This window comes from Microcaecilia unicolor, chromosome 6 (genome assembly GCF_901765095.1).
Source record: "Microcaecilia unicolor chromosome 6, aMicUni1.1, whole genome shotgun sequence".
NCBI lineage: Eukaryota > Metazoa > Chordata > Amphibia > Gymnophiona > Siphonopidae > Microcaecilia > Microcaecilia unicolor.
This window is the reverse complement of record NC_044036.1, coordinates 8,402,467-8,424,893: the sequence shown is the minus strand read 5'-3', so window position 1 is coordinate 8,424,893 and position 22,427 is coordinate 8,402,467. Positions and strand designations below refer to the sequence as shown.

Sequence of the window (22,427 nt, the reverse complement as noted above, 5' to 3'; positions counted from 1 at the left end):
TTGCAATAGGGCCATGAACGGCTGGGGAGGTTATCTCATAACGTCAGAAATATCCGTGTGTGCCAACTGTTGTTCTGGCTCACCGGTCTGTATGTATTTGTAATCATTGAACACCTCCAGCCAACCAATGGTACCCGCTAATTCTCATATGTGAAAAAAATGCCTATATATTGTTCATTAATTTCAGCAAAAAGGCACAACATTGTCCGTGGGTACCATTGTTCAATAGTTCAAAAATTAAACATTATTGCAATTAATAAGCAAGTAATGCACAAAATCAACTTAGCTTGTAAGCTCCCAGCTCTGTCTAATAACTTCAACGGCTGGAGCTCATCGGGTTTCGGTTTAGGTTAGTGAAACCTCTTTAGGCAAGATTACCGGAGTTGCCTAAAGAGGTTTCACTAACCTAAACCGAAACCCGATGAGCTCCAGCCGTTGAAGTTATTAGACAGAGCTGGGAGCTTACAAGCTAAGTTGATTTTGTGCATTACTTGCTTATTAATTGCAATAATGTTTAATTTTTGAACTATTGAACAATGGTACCCACGGACAATGTTGTGCCTTTTTGCTGAAATTAATGAACAATATATAGGCATTTTTTTCCACATATGAGAATTAGCGGGTACCATTGGTTGGCTGGAGGTGTTCAATGATTACAAATACATACAGACCGGTGAGCCAGAACAACAGTTGGCACACACGGATATTTCTGACGTTATGAGATAACCTCCCCAGCCGTTCATGGCCCTATTGCAATACGTGAACTTTGTCCAGTTTTTGTTGTGTGCTTTGCACAAATTACTGTTGGACTAAGTTTAGCCATTATTTATTCTTTGTTGTTGTATTTCTAGAATAAGCAGCATAAAATGTATTGTACTGTTTTGAGATCTTGCCAGGTACTTGTGACCTGGATTGGCTGCTGTTGGAAACAAGATACTAGGCTTGATGGACATTCGGTCTGTCCCAGTATGGCAACACTTATGTACGTATGAATAAGAAAAAAACATACAAATTTATATGTACATATACATTTCATCTAGGCAGGATCCTAACATTTTACATTTCTCTGTTTATGTTCATGTAACCCCCTTGTCTTCACACCTAGGCAACTGCCTGGTGTAAGCTTGGGAACCTGGGTGGAAGAGGCACACATCAAATGTGTTGGTTTGGGATCAGGAACGGGAGGGACCTGGATTTATCCAGGGAGGTCACAGCATGCTGTACCAGACTTTTACCCCATAATTCACTTCACACCCAGTCTTTCTGTCTGAACGAAACTTTACTGTCCATGGATAGTTATGAGCATCCGATGAACTGAAATGGTGAAAAGAAAGAGGATAAACCTTATTAATCCGCAAACGAATCTTTTCTGGAGATGGGAAGGCGGTAGAACGAGAGGACATGAAATGAGATTGAAGGGGGGCAGACTCAGGAAAGATGTCAGGAAGTATTTCTTCACAGAGAGGGTGGTGAACGCTTGGAATGCCCTCCCGCGGGAGGTGGTGGAGATGAAAACGGTAACGGAATTCAAACATGCGTGGGATGTGCATAAAGGAATCCTGTGCAGTAGGAATGGATCCACAGAAGCTTAGCTGAAATTGGGTGGCGGGGGGAAGAGGGGTTGGTAGTTGAGAGGCTAGGATAGGGGAGGGCAGACTTATACGGGGTCTGTGCCGGAGCCGGTGATGGGAGGCGGGACTGGTGGTTGGGAGGCGGGAAATACTGCTGGACAGACTTATACGGTCTGTGCCCTGAAAAAGACAGGTACAAATCAAGGTAAGGTATACACATATGAGTTTGTCTTGGGCAGACTGGATGGACCGTGCAGGTCTTTTTCTGCCGTCATCTACTATGTTACTATGTTACATTAAATGATTTAGACACAGGACACTCAACTTAAGCGTACCTGTTTACTAAGGCATTTGATTAGAGCAGATTTCTTCATGGCCTGGCTGATGCCCTGTGCTGGTGTTCTGTATGGAGCTGTTTTAAGGTTTATCTTCTTTCTTTTCACCATTTCAGTTCATCGGATGCTCATAACTATCCAAGGTTCAACACACAAATGCTGATGCACAGCTGCTCTGAAGCTGGTATAAGTTAGTGCATGTAGTCTACACGTACTCATGTCTTTTATGAAACGTGTACGTACATCGCAATTCTGCCCCAGCCAGAAGCGCAGCCAGGTTGAGGGCACGTGGGAGCGGAGAGCGGATTGCTGACAGCGCAGGCGTCTATTTTAAAGGCGACAGATCATGTGGAAAAATAAGCACCGGTTCCTTCGAAAGCCCGTTTTGGGGGAGTGGCTGCTCCCCTGGCGACCCACCTAGCTACGCCTCTGGCCCCAGTTCCTGGCACTGTCCTCACCGGGTCAGTAAAGGAACTTTCCAATGGAAAGGTAAATAAAGTTTTATAAGAAAATCTAAATGGATTGTCACGGTGCTCAGGAGGCTCCAAATTCAAACCAAAGAAGGAATGGGAGGAAAATGTGGATCAGGACTATCCTGAAAAGATTTTAGATGCCAGACCATTATTAATGCAAGCTGTGTTATAATACTAGACTAGAAATAGGAAAGCATGAAATGCCTTCATTTCTCTGTAATACCTCTGGTTGTTTCTACAGGAGCTGCTCACGGATGGGGGCTGACGGTGTCACTGCAGCTGGTTCAGAGTAATTGTCCCTGTTCATACATGATCAGATGAGATTAACTGGGGAAAAGTGAAAGTGTTGTCAGTGGACAGGCATGAGACATAGCTGTTGGGAGGGGAAGATTAGGGGAGGATGAGTGTAAGCCTTGGCCTTGATTGATGGCCTCGTTGCCATTAAGAAAAAAATTAGCCGATGGCGGCTATCATATTAAAGGGTGAAGAAGCCGTGAATTATTTTCTTAAAGATCTTATCACTTACAATGATAATTTTACCTTCCAAAAGGCCACTTTTAATGAGGCAAGCCAGGCGAAAAGTCATGATTTAATACCAGGATTTTTTTTTTTCCAAACACATTTTACTGCTTTTTTGTCCGTGTTTAAAAAGCTGCGATGACCTTTTTTTTATTCTGCTTGCCCCGGGTGTAATTCGGATCCTCATCTTCTGCAGGTTTATAACCTCAGTGAGAGTGCCAAACCGGTGCGGGTGTGATTTAAGGGGGAAGGGGGTGTGAAGACTCTCAAAATGCTTTCATGCTACCAAAAAAAGAGGGGGGGTCGATTGCTCTCCCTCTTTCAAGGTAGAAGGGGGGAATTTTGAAAAGGGGGTGAATGTAATGCAATGTAACTCGGCGGTCAAGATTGAAACGTCACTCACGTAGGACTCTGTAAGGTCTTACATAAGAACAGTGCAGCGCTTGCCTACAATGGGCCTGAGCCCCATCAAGTCAGGTTAAAGAGTGACACTTCACCATATCCTGCCTGACTGGTGAAGGAGCTCATTTTCAAAAGAGAAAAACCTCCCAAAAGTGGCATAAATCTGCATTTGCGACATTTTTCTCACAAAAACATCCAAATTGGTATTTTCAAAACTAATTTTTAGACATTTTACTATGCAGTCTGTCAAAAGTGCGTTCAAATCACAGGGGCGTGTTAAGGGCAGGATCTGGGTGTTCCTAGCGCTAGGATGTTTTTCAGCCATAATGGAACAAAACCAAAACGTCCAGGACCAAAACAAAGATGTTTTGAGTTAGACCTGTTTGTATAACGAATAAGGCACAAAAAGGTGCCCTAAATGACCAGATGACCACTGGAGAGAATCAGGGATGACCTCCCCTTACTCCCCCACTGGTCACTAACCCCCTCCCACCCCCCAAAAATATGATTAAAAACATTACTTGCCAGCCTCACATGTTATACTCAGGTCCCTGGAGTAGTCTAGTGGTGGATGCAGGGCACTGCAGGCAGATGGACCCAGGCCCATACCTCCCCCTACCTGTTACACTTGTGGTAGAAAGTGTGAGCCCTCCAAATCTCACCAGAAACCTACTGTACCCACATTTACTACTACTACTACTACTTAACATTTCTAGAGCGCTACTAGGGTTACGCAGCGCTGTACAGTTTAACGAATAAGGACGGTCCCTGCTCTGCCCCCCTTCACCTGTAAGGGCTAAGGTAGTGGTGTACAGTTGGGGGTAATGGGTTTTGGGGGGCTCAGTAGACAAGATAAGGGAGCAACGGTGTGATGTGTACCTGGGTGCATTCTATGAAGTCCACTGCAGTGCCCCCTAGGGTGCCCTATTGCTTTCCTGGGATGTCAGGGGGACCAGTCTACTAAAAATGCTGGCTCCCCCTACATCCCAATGGCTTGATTATGTGCGTTTTGCAGATGGACTTTTTTTGTTTGTTTGTTTTTTTTATGTTTAAATCTTTTTTATTGGTGAAAACATAGCTGATACAAATTTTCAGTAAAAAAATACAAAGGCAAAATTTCAACCCTTGAACTAAAGTCACTATACAGTTTTACAATTTTCACCCCTCCACCTTCCACCCTCCCCATTACCCAACTCTCGCCCCATACTAATTTGATGTCCAACATTTTATAGCTCTACATTACATATATTACTCTGTTTGTTACATAAGAAAATGTCATCAACAGGGCACCCAACATCATATCACATCAGACATAATATTAATCAATACAGCATACCGCAAAGGGCCTTGTTTCTTATAGCCCTTCACCGGTTGCTATCGCCTCTGCTGGAGCTCGCTCATATTTAGTATGGTTTAACATTTTATTGATGACTCCGCAAGGAAAATACAGCCAATAACATGAATACCTTCATAGACAATGAGAACCAGACACTCACCGTCTCCAAAGCCAATCGTCTAATACTTTCAAAGCCAATCGCCCAATACTTTACACCCCCTATTCCTCCCCCCCCCAAACCACAAAACAAACAAAAGAAAATCAAAGACGATTCAAAATAAAACTGCGTGCTTTAGGTGATTGTATATATGGATCCCATATCTCCAAGAATGCTTTCCGTCTCCTCGGGGAGGATCCCACCACCCTACACTCCTGTAAGAGCAGCTCATGCAGGCGATTCCTCCAATGCCAAAAATCTGGTGGTGGTTTGTTTTTTTAATGGACCAAAAAACAAAACATCCAAATCACAAAACCTTGTTCAAAACAGTATTTTCGGGAAAAAAAAGACATTGTTCTTTTTGAAAATGACCTTCTTTCCTATTCAGATTTTGGACATTTTTTGCAAAACGTCCAAAGTCAGACTTAAATGTCATATCAAAAATGCCCCTCAAAGTCACATTATAGAATGACATCTCACAGTACTTTGCCTGGGCCCATTAAGCTACATTATAGAGCAAAACTTAGAAATACCATGCTCAGGCCCATGAAGCAGTGGCCATGGGGGCCCGACATAGCTACGCCACTGTGGGCCCCTGGTTTTGCTGGCAGGAGTTCCCAACCCCCACTAGCTGAAGCGTTGTCCATTTGCTGGTCTCCGCGTTGCCTGCCCTGCTCTGTCTTCTCCTCACGTCCGGCACACTCCTTTTAGTGAAACTGAGCATGCGGCAGACTAAAATGTGCCCCCCACCTCGGGCTCTGGCTACGCCCCTGCAATGAAGTCACATTATAAAGCGATATCTCTCTATATCAGTGACTCAAACCTTTTTTTAGCTGGGACACACATGATACACTGCATAAATGACCCTCACGGACCTTTGGTCTGATACCGTGTGACAGTTCTTATGAATCAATGTAAACATGCTCTGCATCCCCAAAAACCCTGTCTCCCTCCAACAACAGGTGCAGATCAGAACCAGCACATTTTCTCCATGGAAGTTACAAAACAAAAAAAATGTATTCTGATTCTCATATCTTCTGAGTAATAGCGTCATAAATCTCTCCAGTACAAGGAACAAAACCTGAAAAAACCTAACTCAATATGCATTTATTTATTGCCCTGATATACCGCAAAATCAATCCAATCACTGGCTACTAAGCGGTTATCAAGCACATGTGGCCAGCGCAATGATTAGTGTGTGGGTTTCCCCGTGCGCTGAGGTGGCTGTAAAAGGCCTCATTTCCATTTTTCCTATTAATGGCCAGGCACATGGGCTGTTACCAACACCTATTTAATAGAAACATAGAAACATGATGGCAGATAAAGGCCATATGACCCATCCAGTCTGCCCATCCTCTGTAACCCCTAATTCTTCCTGTTCCTAAGCGATCCCACATGCTTCTCCCACAGTCCTCGACTCCACCACCTCCACCGGGAGGCCATTCCACGCCTCCACCACCCTTTCTGTGAAATAATACTTCCTTAGGTTCCTCCTAAGCCTATTCCCTCTTAACTTCTTCATGTGCCCCCTCATTCCAGAGCTCTCCTTCATTTGAAAAAGGCTCTCTTCCTGTACATAAATGCCCTTGAGATATTGTACAGGAAGAGAGCCTTTTTCAAATGAAGGAGAGCTCTGTAATGAGGGGGAATATGACAAAGATTTAGTAGGTGGAAAGAGCTCATATGCTAACTGTCACCATGCTCTAATCGGTCTATTCTCCACCCCCAAAACATGCCTCCCAGCGCTAAGAAATATAAAATGTTATTTAGCACTGGGGAAGCATCTGAGTGCTTCCCGCAGTACTACATTGTGGTGCATGGGAGGCCCCCTAAATTAGCACTAATTATAGCACTAATTACTATAATTTAAATAACAGGAATCCTACCTAAGAATAGGCAGCACTACAAATATTACACTGGGCCCTAAAACACCAATACGTCTACTACAAGTAAAACAGAACAAGTAGGACAGAATACCACACCTCAGTCACACACAGAACACAGACAGACCCTCACCAAATACAGAATAAGGACCACAAATTAGAAGTGGAAACATAAAGGCAAACGTTGAACTGGAAATCCAGCGAAGTCAAACCGGGCAGGTACCACAACATAGGAAAAATACAAACAAATGTATTTCCTCTTATACTGAACAAGAGAAAAAGGCATCCATGATTCACATTTCCCAAAGCTAACATTCCATGTTCTTTCACGCTTCCACAGCTGGTGTCATAATTGTTGTGGTTGTCTAGGTTTTGCCGTGTCTAAATAAGTGGAACCGACATTTCAGTCACTGTACTGTGGCTTTCTTCAGGGTACCCTACTCAGCTGTGGTAAGGTCCGGACAACTGCAGCCATCCTAATAAATTCAAAATAAAACACTGTTTATTATCTTTGTTGTCGGGGCATTTTATTTTTCCATGCATTGTAGTCCCAGTTTCTCTTTTCTGCTTTCCTGTCTGTTTTCAGCTCTCTTTGCAGTGGGTGGTGTCCATTTCTCCTTTCTGCACTTTTCTCCTATCTTCTTCCATTTTCTTTCTACATCTGTCTCTGACATATTTCCTCTCTTTTTCTCTTTTCTATATGCCAATTCAAATTTCACCCTCTCACACTTCAGTCCTCCACCTATATTTCACTTACCTATTAATTTTTCATCTTCTCCTCTCATCTCCTAGCTCTCCTGTCATAGTAAATGAATGAAATGACGGCAGATAAAGACCTGAACGGTCCATCCAGTCTGCCCAACAAGATAAACTCATTTTACCTGGTATGTAATACTTAATATGTATATCCAGGTTTGATTTGTCCTTGCCATTCTCAGGGCACAGACCGTAGAAGTCTGCCCAGTACTGTTCTCGTACTAAGTTCTGAAGCTAACATCGAAGCCCCTTAAAATTTACACTCCAGCCCATCCATATCAAACATATAAACGGCAAGTGACCGACTCACCTGCAAATGCGCAGTAGAGACTTCCCTCTCTGTCCCGCCCTCGCGTCAAGACGTGATGACGTCAGAGGGCGGAAAAGAGAGGGAAACGGAGTCGGAGTCGCTGTCGGACGCTGCTGCCTGGAAACGAACATCTGCTGCTGCCTGCAGCGCTTTCACACGGAGGTGAGAGGCGCTGTCAGGTCAGTGCAGGGGGCCAGACACGGAGGGGGGAGGGAGCGACGCCGAGAAGGGTAGCTGGAAATCTCGCCTGTTTTTACAGGCTTAAAGGCTAGTCATATAGTAAATGATGGCAGATAAAGACCTGAACGGTCCACCCAGTCTGCCCAACAAGATAAACTCATTTTACATGGTATGTGATACTTTATATGTATACCCGAGTTTGATTTGTCCTTGCCATTCTCAGGGCACAGACCATAGAAGTCTGCCCAGCACTCTCCTTGTAAAGTTCTGAAGATTCTGGAATCCTAAAGAGTTACAAGATTCCGGAATCCCAATTAGTAGGTAGAATCCCAAAGAGTAACATAGTAACATAGTAAATGACAGCAGATAAAGACCTGTTCGGTCCATCCCTTCTGCCCAACAAGATAAACTCATTTTACCTGGTATGTAATACTTAATATGTATATCCGGGTTTGATTTGTCCTTGCCATTCTCAGGGCACAGACGGTAGAAGTCCACCCTGCACCGGTTTTATTCTCCAAATACTGGCGTCGCCACCCAATGTCTTTTGATTCCATAGATCCATTCCTTCTAAACAGGATTCCTTTATGTTTATCCCATGCATGTTTGAATTCCATTACCGTTTTCATCTCCACCACCTCCCACGGGAGGGCATTTCATGTATCCATCACCCTCTCTGAGAAAAAATACTTCCTGATATTACTCCTGAGTCTGCCCCCCTTCAACCTCAATTCATGACCTCTAATTTTACCGCATTCCCGTCTCCAGAACAGGTTCGCTTGCGGATTAATACCTTTCAAATATTTGAACGTCTGTATCATGTCACCCCTGTTTCTTCTTTCCTCCAAGGTATACATGTTCAGGTCAGCAAGTCTCTCCTCATACGTCTTGTAACGCAAATCCCATACCATTTTCGTAGCTTTTCTTTGCACCGCTTCCAGTCTTTTTACATCTTTAGCCAGATACAGCCTCCAAAACTGAACACAATCCTCCAAGTGGGGCCTCACCAACGACTTCTAGAGGGGCATCATCACCTCCTTTCTTCTGCTGGTTAAACCCCTCTCTATGCAGCCTAGCATCCTTCTAGCCACAACCGTCGCCTTGTCACATTGTTTCTTCACCTTCATATCCTCCATCTCCAACACCCCAAGGTCTCTCTCCTCGGTCGAGCATTCTTTCCCTGGCCTCCTATTCCCTTTTCTTTCACCCACTCCCCATTATTACTCTTTTACCCTCCTGTACTCATCCTCTTCTTCTTACTCATCTCCTTGACAACCCCCATGGTCTCTCACGTATGGTTCCACCATGCCCAGTATCTCCCCTCCCTCTCCCTTCTATAGCCCAGCATCTTTTTCTCCACCCACAATAGAAACCCAGCATCAATATCTCTACTCTATCCCTGTGGTCCAGCATCTCCCTGTCCCTTTTCTTTCTCTCCCACCTTTCCCCTTAAGTTCCAGTAGTTCCCTGTCCCTCTCTCTCCCCGTCCCCCTTATGATCCAGAAGCCCTGTCTCCTCTCTCTCTTTATCCCCCTCATGATCCATCAACTCCCTGTCCCCTCTCTCTCCCTCACCCGCTCCCCAAAAAGTGCAGCTTCAATGTTCAGAAAGGCAGCAGGTCTGAGGGAAAGCCAGCCCATCAGCAGGAGAGGCAGCTACACAAAATCTCAATGCTGTTCTCCTTCCCAGGTTGTACAGGCAGCAAACTGCACACTATTTTTTATTTTATTCTTGTTACATTTGTACCCCGCGCTTTCCCACTCATGGCAGGCTCAATGCAGCTTACATGGGGCAATGGAGGGTTAAGTGACTTACCCTGAGTCACAAGGAGCTGCCTGTGCCTGAAGTGGGAATCAAACTCAGTTCCCCAGGACCAGAGTCCACCACCCTAACCACTAGGCCACTCCTCCACTGTTGCTACTATTTGAGATTGTACATGGAATGTTGTTATTCCACTAGCAACATTCCATGTAGAAGTCGGCCCTTGCAGATCACCAATGTGGCCGCGCAGGCTTCTGCTTCTGTGAGTCTGACGTCCTGCACGTACGTGCAGGACGTCAGACTCACAGAAACAGAAGCCTGCGCAGCCTTCTACATGGAATGTTGCTAGTGGAATAGCAACATTCCATGTAGAATCTCCAATAGTAGCAACATTCCATATAGAATCTCCAATAGTATCTATTTTATTTTTGTTACATTTGTACCCTGCACTTTCCCACTCATGGCAGGCTCAATGCGGCTTACATGGGGCAATGGAGGGTTAAGTGACTTGCCCAGAGTCACAAGGAGCTGCCTGTGCCTGAAGTGGGAATCCAACTCAGTTCCTCAGTTCCCCAGGACCAAAGTCCACCACCCTAACCACTAGGCCACTCCTCCACGCCTGGAGTGAAAGCCTGCTAAGTGTGGTTTACTGTCTATACAACCCAAGAAGGAGCTTTGCATCGGGGTTTATATAGCCGCATCTCTTTTGTGTCCAGCACTTTCCCCCCTCTCTTCTTTGCATTCCCTTACATGGTTCTTTAGCTATTGTTCTGTAGTCCTATTAGTATCCGTTGTTTCTTCACTATTCCATTGTTCTATTCCCCTTGCGATACGTAGACTTCGTTTTTACTTTACTCCTCACAATGTAACCATAATCGAGTTGTATCAAATTGTACTTCCATCGTTACAATGTATTGTAAGCCACACTGAGCCCGCAAATAGGTGGGAAAATGTGGGATACAAATGCAATAAATAAAGAAATAAAATAGTCTCCAGCCATACTAGGATGCGCTGAGCAGGGTCAACAGCACCCAGACAGGACTGAATGGGAATTGCTCCTGCTTTTTTCAAAGGTACAGGGGTTTGGAGGGTCTGGGGGGGGGGGGGGGGGGAATTGTGTCAACTCCAATTCATAGAAATAAAGGTTGATAAATCAGTTATAGATGAGCCATTTTACATCTCCGTAGTTCTATTTGTCTTCATCAGGTTGGTGTAAAGAGTGCTAGGTATGCGACACCCAGTGCGTGTTGGACAATGCCATTGAAAAGTCCCTCTAAATGCTCTGGCGCACAGTTTCGCTTAGCTATACAGATGGCGGTGATATTCAGCTGGTCTCCCTAAAGCTGATCGATTTACTTTGCACCAGCAAAAAGGTTGATCTAAATTAAACTACTCAGTTATATGAATAGCGGCTGAATATCAGCATGACCTGTATCGGTGGTGGTCAGTGGTGTACAGGTACGGCCAGTGTCTCTGACCTCTATGTATGTATGGAGGCACTGCATTTGCATGTTTTTAAAAACAAATTTGTGACCAGCATTTTAAAAAACAGGCAGAGCCCCAACTTGAAATATTGGGCCCATTGACTTTAAGTAGCATGAGGTTGCTTACAAATGCTCTCAAAACTAACACCAGTGATCCGAGGCTCAGTTGCAATATCATACTCTGGAGGATTTGTTATGCCAGGAATGAACCCCACTCCTAAGCCAGGGTATGTAGGCTACGATCTCAGTCACTCACAGTTACTGCTAATGCTCACTGTAGTACTTGCATCAGGCCAAAGACAGTTTCCCTTTGGATTTCTTAAAAAGTGTATAGGAATCTATCCAGGTATATGTGAAAATTACTTGTAATCAAGCCTATGGCACCAAAAATAATGGGAAATATTTCTGTATCTGTTCTACCACACGATCCCGGGCTGCATTTCTTGGTACTCAAGGATCTTCTTCCTGTGTACACAATTCACAGAATAATCGCTCGGGACCGATACCTCTATAGTCAGTGCTGTTCTGGTGTTTTTCTCGTTTCTCACTATGTCCAGCTTCCTTACATCCAGATTTTTATCAGTTGGAATGGGGATGTCCCAGGTGATCACAACCTCTTCATTTTCCATATCCATAATCCTCCTTGGGTTGTGACTGCAGTGCGTTTCCGGTACAGTGATGTTGTAATGTTTAGAAAGTTTCATATGGATGAGATGTGCCTTTTTATCCTGCCTTTCTGTTCAGAGATGTTCTGCTATCAGTTCTTTCTGCCAGCTACAAGATGAATAACTGATTCCAGCTTTCTTACAGCATCTAAAGATGTCTGGTGAGACATGCTAATATTCTCCCCTCACTTGGATGTGACACATAGTGTAGCCCAAGGGCCGCTGAGAGACAGAGCCGCTGCAGCCACCCCCCTCCACTCGGGATGCATCCACCACCGCCGCTGCCACCCCCTGCCCCCTACCTTCCTGCATCAGTGTGTCTGCTCCTCCCCAGCCTCCAAGGGGGGCCTGGCGCTGGGGTCTGTCTCTCTCCCTGTTCCTATGTGCCACGACTGGGTTATTGTGTTAACACAATCACCCAGGTCCCGACACGAGCAGGAGAAAGACAGACCCTGGGACCAGGGCCCCCTTGGAGGCCAAGCCCGGGGAATTTTGCTGCACCCCCCCCCCCCCCTCAGCAGCCCTGGTGTGGCCTCACTGTTTAACAAAGGAACCGGTGTCCCCCAGTACTCTTAGGTTTTGAGTTTGGCATCTAGCTCTTCCTTCCAGACCAGAGGATCAGCCCAGTTTTTTCAGGACATGTTTTAGTTCAATTTGAGATGTACATCCTCATGAGGAGAAAAAAATTCCCAAGTGACTGAGCTGTGAAGGCTGGTTCCGATCAAGCTCAACGCCCAGAGGAGCAGAACAAACCTCTTCCCCCCCCCCCCCCCCAAAAAAAAAAACACACACACACAAATTGTTTGATATCTTAAACAGAAATAGAACCAATACACCACAGTTTTATTTGTCTTGATAAGAGCAAATGAAATTAAAAACCAGATTTACAGTGGTTTAAATTTTAGGTGCATTTCTTATACTCTAGAAAAAGGGTGGTTAAATATTAAATACAGCAGCGCTGCCTCCTGTGTTGGAAGAAGAGACAGGCTAAGCATCTGGGCTGTAGGGAAGGCGGTCCCCACATCTGGGGAAATGAGAAAAACAATTAAAGGGCACTTTTTCAGTAGTAACGGGGACAAGCGACTCGGCCCCCGTGGTGGCTGTGTTTAACATGCTAGCTAGGTATTTAGAATTGAAGTGGTTCTACACAATTTAAAAATAGACAGTTTATTAATGTAAACTGCAGGTGTATGCAGAAGAGGCCTCGAGATTGACATCTTCGGGATTACTTTAGCCCTGCGATTTTCCAGAGGTCGTTGCTGTGGCTCGCACGAGGCTGCTGGAATAAATGGGCCTTGCTTTCTTCCTTAACCCACGTGCTGAAAAGTAATACATAACATTTAATTTACTGTCCCCAAAGCTAGGCCAGCCATTTTTCACATAATAATATTGGATTAGAGCTACGCTGCCAGACAAAAAAAGAGGCGCTTTTTCTATCAAACAAATTGGGAAGGAATTGTATTTTAATGGCAGGCGATGGTGAAGCCATTGAGGTGTCATATTAGGGGGGATGTGGTATCGTTTTAATTTCTGGCCATACATGACGGCTTTGATTAATTATTGTCATCCACAATCTTATCGTTGGTGTGGCTTATAATGTACACAGCACCACACAAGGTAGATATAGCGATTCCTCAGAATGTGAATGCAGTAACTAACGAACACAAGTTGGGTACTATGATCATACGGGGGTCAATCTGATAATCTGGAACCTCAAGTTAGCCATGTGCTGGGAAACAGTTCTATAAGAGCAAATAATTGCCAGTCAGGTTTTCAGGATATCCACAATGAATATGCATGAACTTGATTTGCATACGCTCCCTCCATTCTATGCAAATCTCTTTCATGCATATTCATTGTGGATATCTTGAAAACTTGGCAAGGGGTACTCTAGGACCGGACTTGGGAAACACTGGTTTAGAATAATCTGTAAGCAGGGCCACCGAGAGACTAGGCCGGGCCCGGGGCAAGGCCGCCCCGCCTCCACCCCCCCCCCCCCCCCCCCGGCGCGCCCCCTGTCGCTCCCCCCGCTGCTGCAGTCCCCAGTCTCACCTGCCTGCCTCCACGGCTCTGGGACCCCTGCAGTCAAAGCAGCAGTCGCTGATCGCCTCTCTTCTGGCCTTCCCTCCCTGTGTCCCGCCCTCGTCTGATGTAACTTCCGGTTTCCGCAAGGGCGGGACACAGGGAGGGAAGACCCGAAGGGAGGCGATCTGTGACTGCCGCTTCGAATGCAGGTGAGACTGGGGACTGCAGCGCCGGCGGCCTGGCCCGGGCCTGGGGAATTTTGCCCCCCTGCCCCCCCCTCTCAGCGGCCCTGTCTATAAGGTGTGCAGATAAGTAGAAGACACACCCATGCTTCAGCCTTGCAATTACACATTGTGGCAGCTACACATTCCCTCATAGAATAGTGCTTTGTGCATTTACGTACAGAAGCACCAAGTGAGACGCCACATACACATGCAGGGCACATGTTGCACAATTGCCCTTGCAGAGTGCAGAATTTGGCAGATTCTGTCTTTTTTTGTCCCCCAGTCACATGAGTAACCAGGAAATAAACAGTGTTTGGAATCTGCTCTAGTGTCTTTGAATCCACTTTCTTTCATTAAGGTTCTGGCCAGTTTCAACACTACCAGAGCCAGGACCTGTGTCACACTCCATCTGGGACAGATCATGGCCCTTTTCATCAGTGTGATGGGTAAGAAAACCAAAGTTAAAATGGATGAGTTATGCTGCTGGGCCTAGTTAAAAGTATCCATAGCCATCAGAAAATCTGCAGATGATTTAGGGAGGTTTATGCATCCATTTCCCCAGGCTCAGTGTCCACTGAGAGATGAGATGCTTTATTCACTGAGGTAAGGACCGATTGAAATTAAATACAGTAAGTATGAAAGTAGTTGCCTCATTATATACAGTGTTCATTTCTTTCTAAGAGTAGGGTTACCATATTTGGTCCCCCCCAAAAAGAGGACACATGCCCCTCCCCCACCCCACCCCACACCCTTTCACACTCTCACTCTGCCCCTTTCACACACTCGCACCACCCCCGTCACATATTCCCCTCCCCCCTGTCACACACCCCATCACCCCCCCTCCACTCCCCTCCCTGTCACCCCCCTTCCCTTACCTTACTCTACTGCCCTGGTGGTCTAGTGACCTCTTCTTCCTTCGGGGCAGGAAAGAGCCCCCTCTTTGCTGCCTGGAGCGCTGCCCTGCATCCTGTTGCTGATCTCGGCACCGGTTCAAAATGGCCGCCGAGTGTTGAAGTCTCGCGAGAGGTCACTTCAACTCTCGGCGGCCATTTTGAATCAGCGCCGAGATCAGCAACCGGATACAGGGCAGCACTCCGGGCAGGAAAGAGGGGGCTCTTTCCTGCCCCGACTGCCCCGAAGGAAGAAGAGGTCACTAGACCACCAGGGCAGTAGAGTAGTAAGTAAGGGGAGGGGAGGGCCGGGAGGCTAGCATAGGATGGCCCCGCCCACCAGCCTGCCCGTTTGTCCAGAAATCCAGACAAACGGGCAGATTGGCAAAACCTGCCCGGTTGCCCGGACATGTCCTCAAAAAGAGCACATCTCCAGGTAAATCCGGACATATGGTAACCCTATCTAAGTGCAATGCTATTTTGAACTATCAAAAAAACAAAAAAAGAGATGTCCTTTTTCCTTCTTCAAAAACAGTAGCCCTTATATTCAGCAGCTCCGACCTGGAGAAGGGCCACATATTAGGGCCATACCTGGTATTTTCAGCTCAATTATCCAGATAATGCTGCCCAAAATCTTCACTGAATGCTCCAGCACTATCCTGGAGTGGTCCAGGGTGGAGACAAGGCTGAGCCTGAACTTATCCTAACACCGATATCCAGATACGTTAAGACAGCGACTGAAATCCACTGAAAAGGAGCCAGTGCCCCTGATATAAAAACACCCTGGTCAGTACTGGTTTTAAACGTAAGCCTCAGTATTTAAAGCTGTACCTTAATATTCAGAGCCGCTGAATATCTGACTAGACTGACCAGTGAAAGTTATGTCAGGAATGCCGATATTCAGTACCTGCACCTAGAAACTTATCCAGGTAAATTAGGACAACAAATTGAAGATTGTGAGGGCATCTCAGTAGCATTGGACTGAGGATTGGAAGAGAAAGGTGTTCACCTAGTATCCAGTGAATGCTATTCATTCGTTGGGAGGAGAACTGTGAGCAAAGACTGTGTAGACTGGAAAAAAAACCATGGACTTCTAAACATTTGGACACATACTTAATTTCTGATTCCTTCTTCTGTATTTGGTGAGGGTTCGTCTGTGTCTTGCTTGTGACTGAGGTGTGGTATTTTGTTTGCATACAGTTTCTGTGTAGAACTCTGTAGTTCTCTTTTACAAGTAGTAGGTGTATTGGTGTTCTAGGGCCCTGTGTAATATTTGTAATGCTGCTCGTTCTGAGCTACGGTTCATGTCACACAATGTGATATCCCCCCAAATGATCCTTCTCTGGAGTAGTCCCCACACTCTGGAATGCACCCCCTGAAAGGCTTCGCTTAACACGAGACTATCTCTACTTTAGGAAGCAGGTGAAAGCTTGGCTCCTCAACCAGGTGTTTAATGGAAGAAGTAATTAACTTGCTAGTCACACACACAAGGAGTGACACTGGCTGCACATACTGTAGCAGGACATGTTTATCCACTCCTACCCTAGCTAAGATAATATTTGAGCACCTTAATGACCTCAATTTTCTTTAAATTAGTCACCTTATTTTCATACTCTTTGTTATCTATAAGTTCCATATTTGCTATCTATTAACATATTTTATTGACATTGTAATGTAGCATACTATGGGGCTCATTTTCAAAAGAGAAAAATGTCTAAAAAGTGGCATAAAGCAGCATTTGGACGTTTTTCTCACAAAAACATCCAAATCGGTATGTTGGGAATTATTAGGAAAGGTATGGAAAACAGGTGTGAGGATGTTATAATGCCATTATATCGCTCCATGGTGCGACCGCACCTTGAGTATTGTGTTCAATTCTGGTCGCCGCATCTCAAGAAAGATATAGTAGAATTGGAAAAGGTGCAGCGAAGGGCGACTAAAATGATAGCAGGGATGGGACGACTTCCCTATGAAGAAAGACTAAGGAGGCTAGGGCTATTCAGCTTGGAGAAGAGACGGCTGAGGGGAGACATGATAGAGGTATATAAAATAATGAGTGGAGTGGAACAGGTGGATGTGAAGCGTCTGTTCACGCTTTCCAAAAATACTAGGACTAGGGGGCATGCGATGAAACTACAGTGTAGTAAATTTAAAACAAATTGGAGAAAATTTTTCTTCACCCAACGCGTAATTAAACTCTGGAATTTGTTGCCGGTGAATGTGGTGAAGGCGGTTAGCTTGGCAGAGTTTAAAAAGGGGTTTAGACGGTTTCCTAAAGGACAAGTCCATAAACCGCTACTAAATGGACTTGGGAAAAATCCACAATTCCAGGAATAACATGTATAGAATGTTTGTACATCTGGGAAGCTTGCCAGGTGCCCTTGGCCTGGATTGGCCGCTGTCGTGGACAGGATGCTGGGCTCGATGGACCCTTGGTCTTTTCCCAGTATGGCATTACTTATGTACTTATGTACTTTCCCCAACCACCTTTTTCTAGACCTCCTCCCATGACACACACACACACACACACACACACACACTATCCGCCTTTCTCCATCCCCCCCCCCCATCCTTCTCATACACACACATGCACATCCCATCCACTTTTCTTCAGCCCACACCCCAATGGCATTGCGCAGTAGTACAGAATTCCCCCAAGAGTAACATTTCCTAGCAGAGACTGTGAAGTCTTAATACCAAGTGCAGCCTTCTTCCTAGCAATAGGAGCCAAAACATTTTCACTGCAGGGTGAAGGGGAACGGGTATCAGGTTCAGTGAGAAACACTGCTGCATGGAGAGAGCAGATCCACTTGTACCAATAGGCAAGAGTGGCCCATAGCACAGGATCCACTGCAGTCCGGCATCTCCCTTCCCTTCCTCCCAAGCAGTTGCTGTCCTGGGATAAAAAGCAGTATAAAGGCCCAGAACCACCATCAGTCCACGCTACTAATAGCTCTGTTAGTCTCACCCCTTCTGATGTCACTTCCTGTTTCTGAAGGGCGGGACAAACAGAGGGGGTCTTTTACTTAGGCGCGCTGTTTTTAGCACATGTTAAAAATAGACACGCGCTAAACGCTAAAGACACCCAAATATTCCTAAGGGCATCTTTAGCGTTTAGCGCGTGCCTATTTTTAACACATGCTAAAAATGTCAGCTCGCCAAAGTAAAAGACCCCCAGAGCCAACAGTGGTATGGACTAGCAGCAGCTCCACACTTTTATGATGCACAGCAAGGTAAGCTGTCTGCTGGACTTGGGGGGTGTGGGGGGGCATCAGCTAGGGTTACCATATGTCCGGATTTACCCGGACATGTCCTCTTTTTGAGGACATGTCCTGGCAACTGGGCGGCTTTTGCCAATCTGCCTGTTTGTACGGATTTCTGGACAAATGGGAAGGCTGGTGGGCGGGCAGATTGCTAGCCTCCCCTCCCCTTATTTACTACTGCCCTGGTGGTCTAGTGACCTCTTCCGCCTTCGGGGCATGAAAGAGCCCCCTCTTTCCTGCCCAGAGCACTGCCCTGCATGCTTCCTTCCTGTTGCTGATCTCAGCGCTGATTCAAAATGGCCACCAAGAGTTGAAGTGACCTCGTGAGACTTCAACTCTCGGCGGCCATTGTGAATCGGCACCGAGATCAGCAACAGGAAGGAAGCATGCAGGGCAGTGCTCTGGGCAGGAAAGAGGGGGCTCTTTCCTGCCCTGAAGAGGTCACTAGACAACCAAGGCAGTATTAAGGTAAGGGGAGGGAGGTGACGGGGTGTGTGACAGGGGGGAGGGGAAAATGTGACAGGGGCAGAGTGAGGGCGTGAAAGGGGGCGGGGTGTGAAAGGGGGCGGGGTGGGGTGTGTGGTAGGGGCGGGGCATGTGTCCTTTTTTGGGGGGGACAAAATATGGTAACCCTAGCATCAGCAAAAGTTTGCCCAGGGCCTCATAGGTAGTCAGTGTGGCCCTGGGAGACAGCAATATGAGCAGCCATCTTGTAACTCTGTAGTTCACGCAAGTATCACTGATCATTTTCTTTTTTTCCCTCCCCTTTTTCCTTTCTTTTCTTGCAGTCAGTTTTGTTGTCAGCATCAATCAAGCGGGAAGGAGACTCTCCTACATCTTCTCCACACTCTACAGATGATATCCACCACTCAGACAGATATCAGGTGTGAGGGCGGGGAGCGGCAAGAAACATCCAGAAAAGAAATTGGCTGCTGACCCAACTAAAGCCATTTGACATGTCTGAATCTGCAGGTGTCTGAGTAGAATCCTGAACCTAAACAGATCTCCAGCTGGACTTTGGAGGTCCTCAAAGGGGTTACAGTAGATAATTCAATTGACACACTTTTGGTATTCCCAGGAATGGACTGACCATTCGGACAACCGGGCAGTGCCCAAGGGCCCAGAGGCTCTGCCGGATGCCTGGCGCTCCACTAGTGATCTAGTGGCCCAGATTCTTGGATGCCCAGCGCACCGCTATGATCTAGTGGCCTCAGCAGGGGGAGGGGGGACATGTTCTTTCCTCACTGGGCTGCTGCTATCCCCCCCTCCCCCCCGCCTGGCTCCTCCATATGTTAAAAATGGTGGCCAAGACTCCCTGTGGAAGTCTTGCAAGACTGTCGAGACCCACGAGACTACTGTGGGAAGTCTCAGCTGCCATTTTGAAAACACGGTGGTAGCATTAGGCAGGGGAATAGCGGAAGCACAGCAGGTGCAGAAAAGAACATCCTCCCCCCTCCCCCCTCCCCCCACAGAGGCCACCAGACCACTAGAACCCCTCAGGTAGGACTGGGACAGCGGGGGCAATAGTTGCAGCAGTGGGGGGGGGGGGGGGTGTCGGGCAGCAGCCAGGCGGGGTCCCAGACCACCCTCAGTCCGCCCCAGGTATTCCTGAACCAAAGATAAAACCAGCACTGAGCACCCTCAATATTGAGCAAGTTCCTTTACTATGTCCAGGCGGGAGGCGTCATTTGTATTATATTTGGCACCTCCAACCATTTTTGGCAACGATGGCCGATATTGAAAATGATTTAACCAGAAAGGAGAGGTCCCCGCCTGGTTACATCATGCAGCACCAACATAACCGGACCGTGCCACTAAAAGTCCAGAGAGACTGCTGTGGTACTGTCCAGTTAGTGCCAAGGTAATCCGAGGACAGAGTCTGGACGAAACAAGGATTTACCTGGTTAGTGCTGATTGGAGTGGAGGAGTAGGCTAGTGGTTAGTGCAGTGGACTTTGATCCTGGGGAACTGGGTTCGATTCCCACTGCAGCTCCTTGTGACTCTGGGCAAGTCACTTAACCCTCCATTGCCCCTGGTACAAAATAAGTACCTGAATATATGTAAACCGCTTTGAATGTAGTTGCAAAAACCTCAGAAAGGCGGTATATCAAGACCCAGTTCCCTTCTCAGTTCATTAACTGGTAAGTGTCCTGTCTGGCCAGTTATCCAAGCAGCAGTCTGAATATCAGCTGGCACCCACATAACTTCCAGCAGCTAACGAGATCTGGATATCCAGTGCCAGGGTCTAGAATAAGCCTCATATTGAATATCCGGGTCAAAATCTGCCGTTAAGGGCACAGTTGTATAAGGGGCACTAAAAATTAAGTGTCAAAAGTCTGAGCACTAAACTAGTATTCTCTAACAGCAAATATATGTGTCAAAGTCTTTATAGAATGCGCCTAAATTTAGCACAGTAACATATGGCAAGGTCCCCAACCCCCGCCAGCTGGTCTCGCCACATTGCCTGCCCTGCTCTTCTCAGTCGTACCGTGCACACTCGTTTTAGTGACACTTCGCGCAATACTCAGTTTCTTTAAAACGAGCGTCCACAGAGTGACTGAGAAGAGCAGGGTAGGCAATGTGGCGAGATCAGCGCGGGACAAACACTTCAACTGGCGGGGGTTGGGGACCCCCGCTAGCAAAGATATGATGATGCGCCAGTTGCAGCGGCAGGGGGTGTGTGGCGGCGGTGAGGCAGGCCAAAAGGTGCCTCCCCCCCCCCCCCCCAATCGAGGGCTGGCTATGCCAATGGCCAAAATGTTGGCAGTATTCTATAGGTTTCATGCATATGTGTATGATCCACCGATATCTCGCGCGGTCATGAGCTAATAGCGCCTATGTGTAGTTATGTGCGAGACTGCCATTAATTCCCATTTTGGCACAAAGCTTCCGCTTTAGCACCTAAGGTTTCACACCAATTTGGTACCTAACTTTTGATGCACCATATAGAATTATTTTTTATTTATTTTTCTTACATTTGTACCCCACGCTTTCCCACTCATAGCAGGCTGAATGTGGCTTACATATTATATACAGGTACTTATTTGTACCTGGGGCAATGGAGGGTTAAGTGACTTGCCCAGAGTCACAAGGAACTGCAGTGGGAATCAAACCCAGTTCCCCAGGACCAAAGTCAATTAGGAGGATAGTGGTCAGCTGACCTTCCCCGGCTGAATCAGATTCTTTGATGAGCTACTGCTTTGCTATTTGATTTGGGGCTCCTTTTACTCAGCGACGGTATGCCCAATGTGGCCTTACCACTTGCTATACAGGAAGTACCACCGGGCTACCGTAGCACAGGGGCGTAGCCAGACTTCGGCAGGAGGGGGGTCCAGAGCCTGAGGTGAGGGGGCACATTTTAACTTTCGCTTTAGTTTCAACTGGAAATCTAATGTCCCTCATTAATACAATCTCTTTAAGACAGTGGCATAGCTACGGGGGGCCTGGGCCCCATAGATTTGGCCCTGGACCCCCCTACCAACGACCCTCTCGACCCCCCTCCCGCTGCCAACCCTCCCCGCCGCCGCCATCGCCTACCTTTGCTGACGGGGTACCCCAATCCCCGCCAGCCGAGGTCCTCTTCTTCCGGCGCAAGGCTTCATTCTGTTTCTGAGTCTGACATCCTGCACGTACAACATGCAGGACGTCAGACTCAGAAACAGAATGAAGCCTTGCGCCAGAAGAAGAGGACAAGGTAGCCCACAGCGATGATGGTGCCGGCGGGGGAGGGTTGGCAGCAGGAGTGGGGTCGAGAGGGTCATTGGCAGAGGGGTCCAGGGTCAAATCTACGGGGACCCAGGCCCCCATAGCCCCACGTAGCTACACCACTACCGTAGCAACCCGGCAGTACTTCCCACCCCTAGCATGCCGTCATTTCTGGCGCTACAAAAATAGTAACATAGTAGATGACGGCAGAAAAAGACCTGCACAGTCCATCCAGTCTGCCCAAGAAATGTGCCACTTTTTTGTATATACCTTACCTTGATTTGTACCTGTCTTTTTCAGGGCACAGACCGTACAAGTCTGCCCAGCACTATCCCCGCCTCCCACCATCGGCTCTGGCACAGACCGTATAAGTCTGCCCAGCTCTATGCCCGCCTCCTAACCACCAGCCCCGCCTCCCACTACCGGCTCTGTTATCCAATCTCGGCTAAGCTCCTGAGGATCCATTCCTTCTGCACAGGATTCCCCAC

General features: G+C 46.9%; 1 protein-coding gene across 4 annotated transcripts in view; it reads left to right on the top strand.

Annotated features, from left to right (window-relative positions):
• RNF220 (ring finger protein 220) overlaps positions 1-22,427 on the top strand; it is a 739,925-nt gene that overhangs the window by 556,371 nt on the left and 161,127 nt on the right. For all 4 annotated transcript variants that reach the window (XM_030206266.1, XM_030206264.1, XM_030206265.1 and 1 more), the window contains exon 4: positions 19,023-19,118. In XM_030206266.1, coding sequence (XP_030062126.1) covers positions 19,023-19,118 — 96 coding nt within the window. The remainder of the gene's footprint in view (positions 1-19,022; positions 19,119-22,427) is intronic.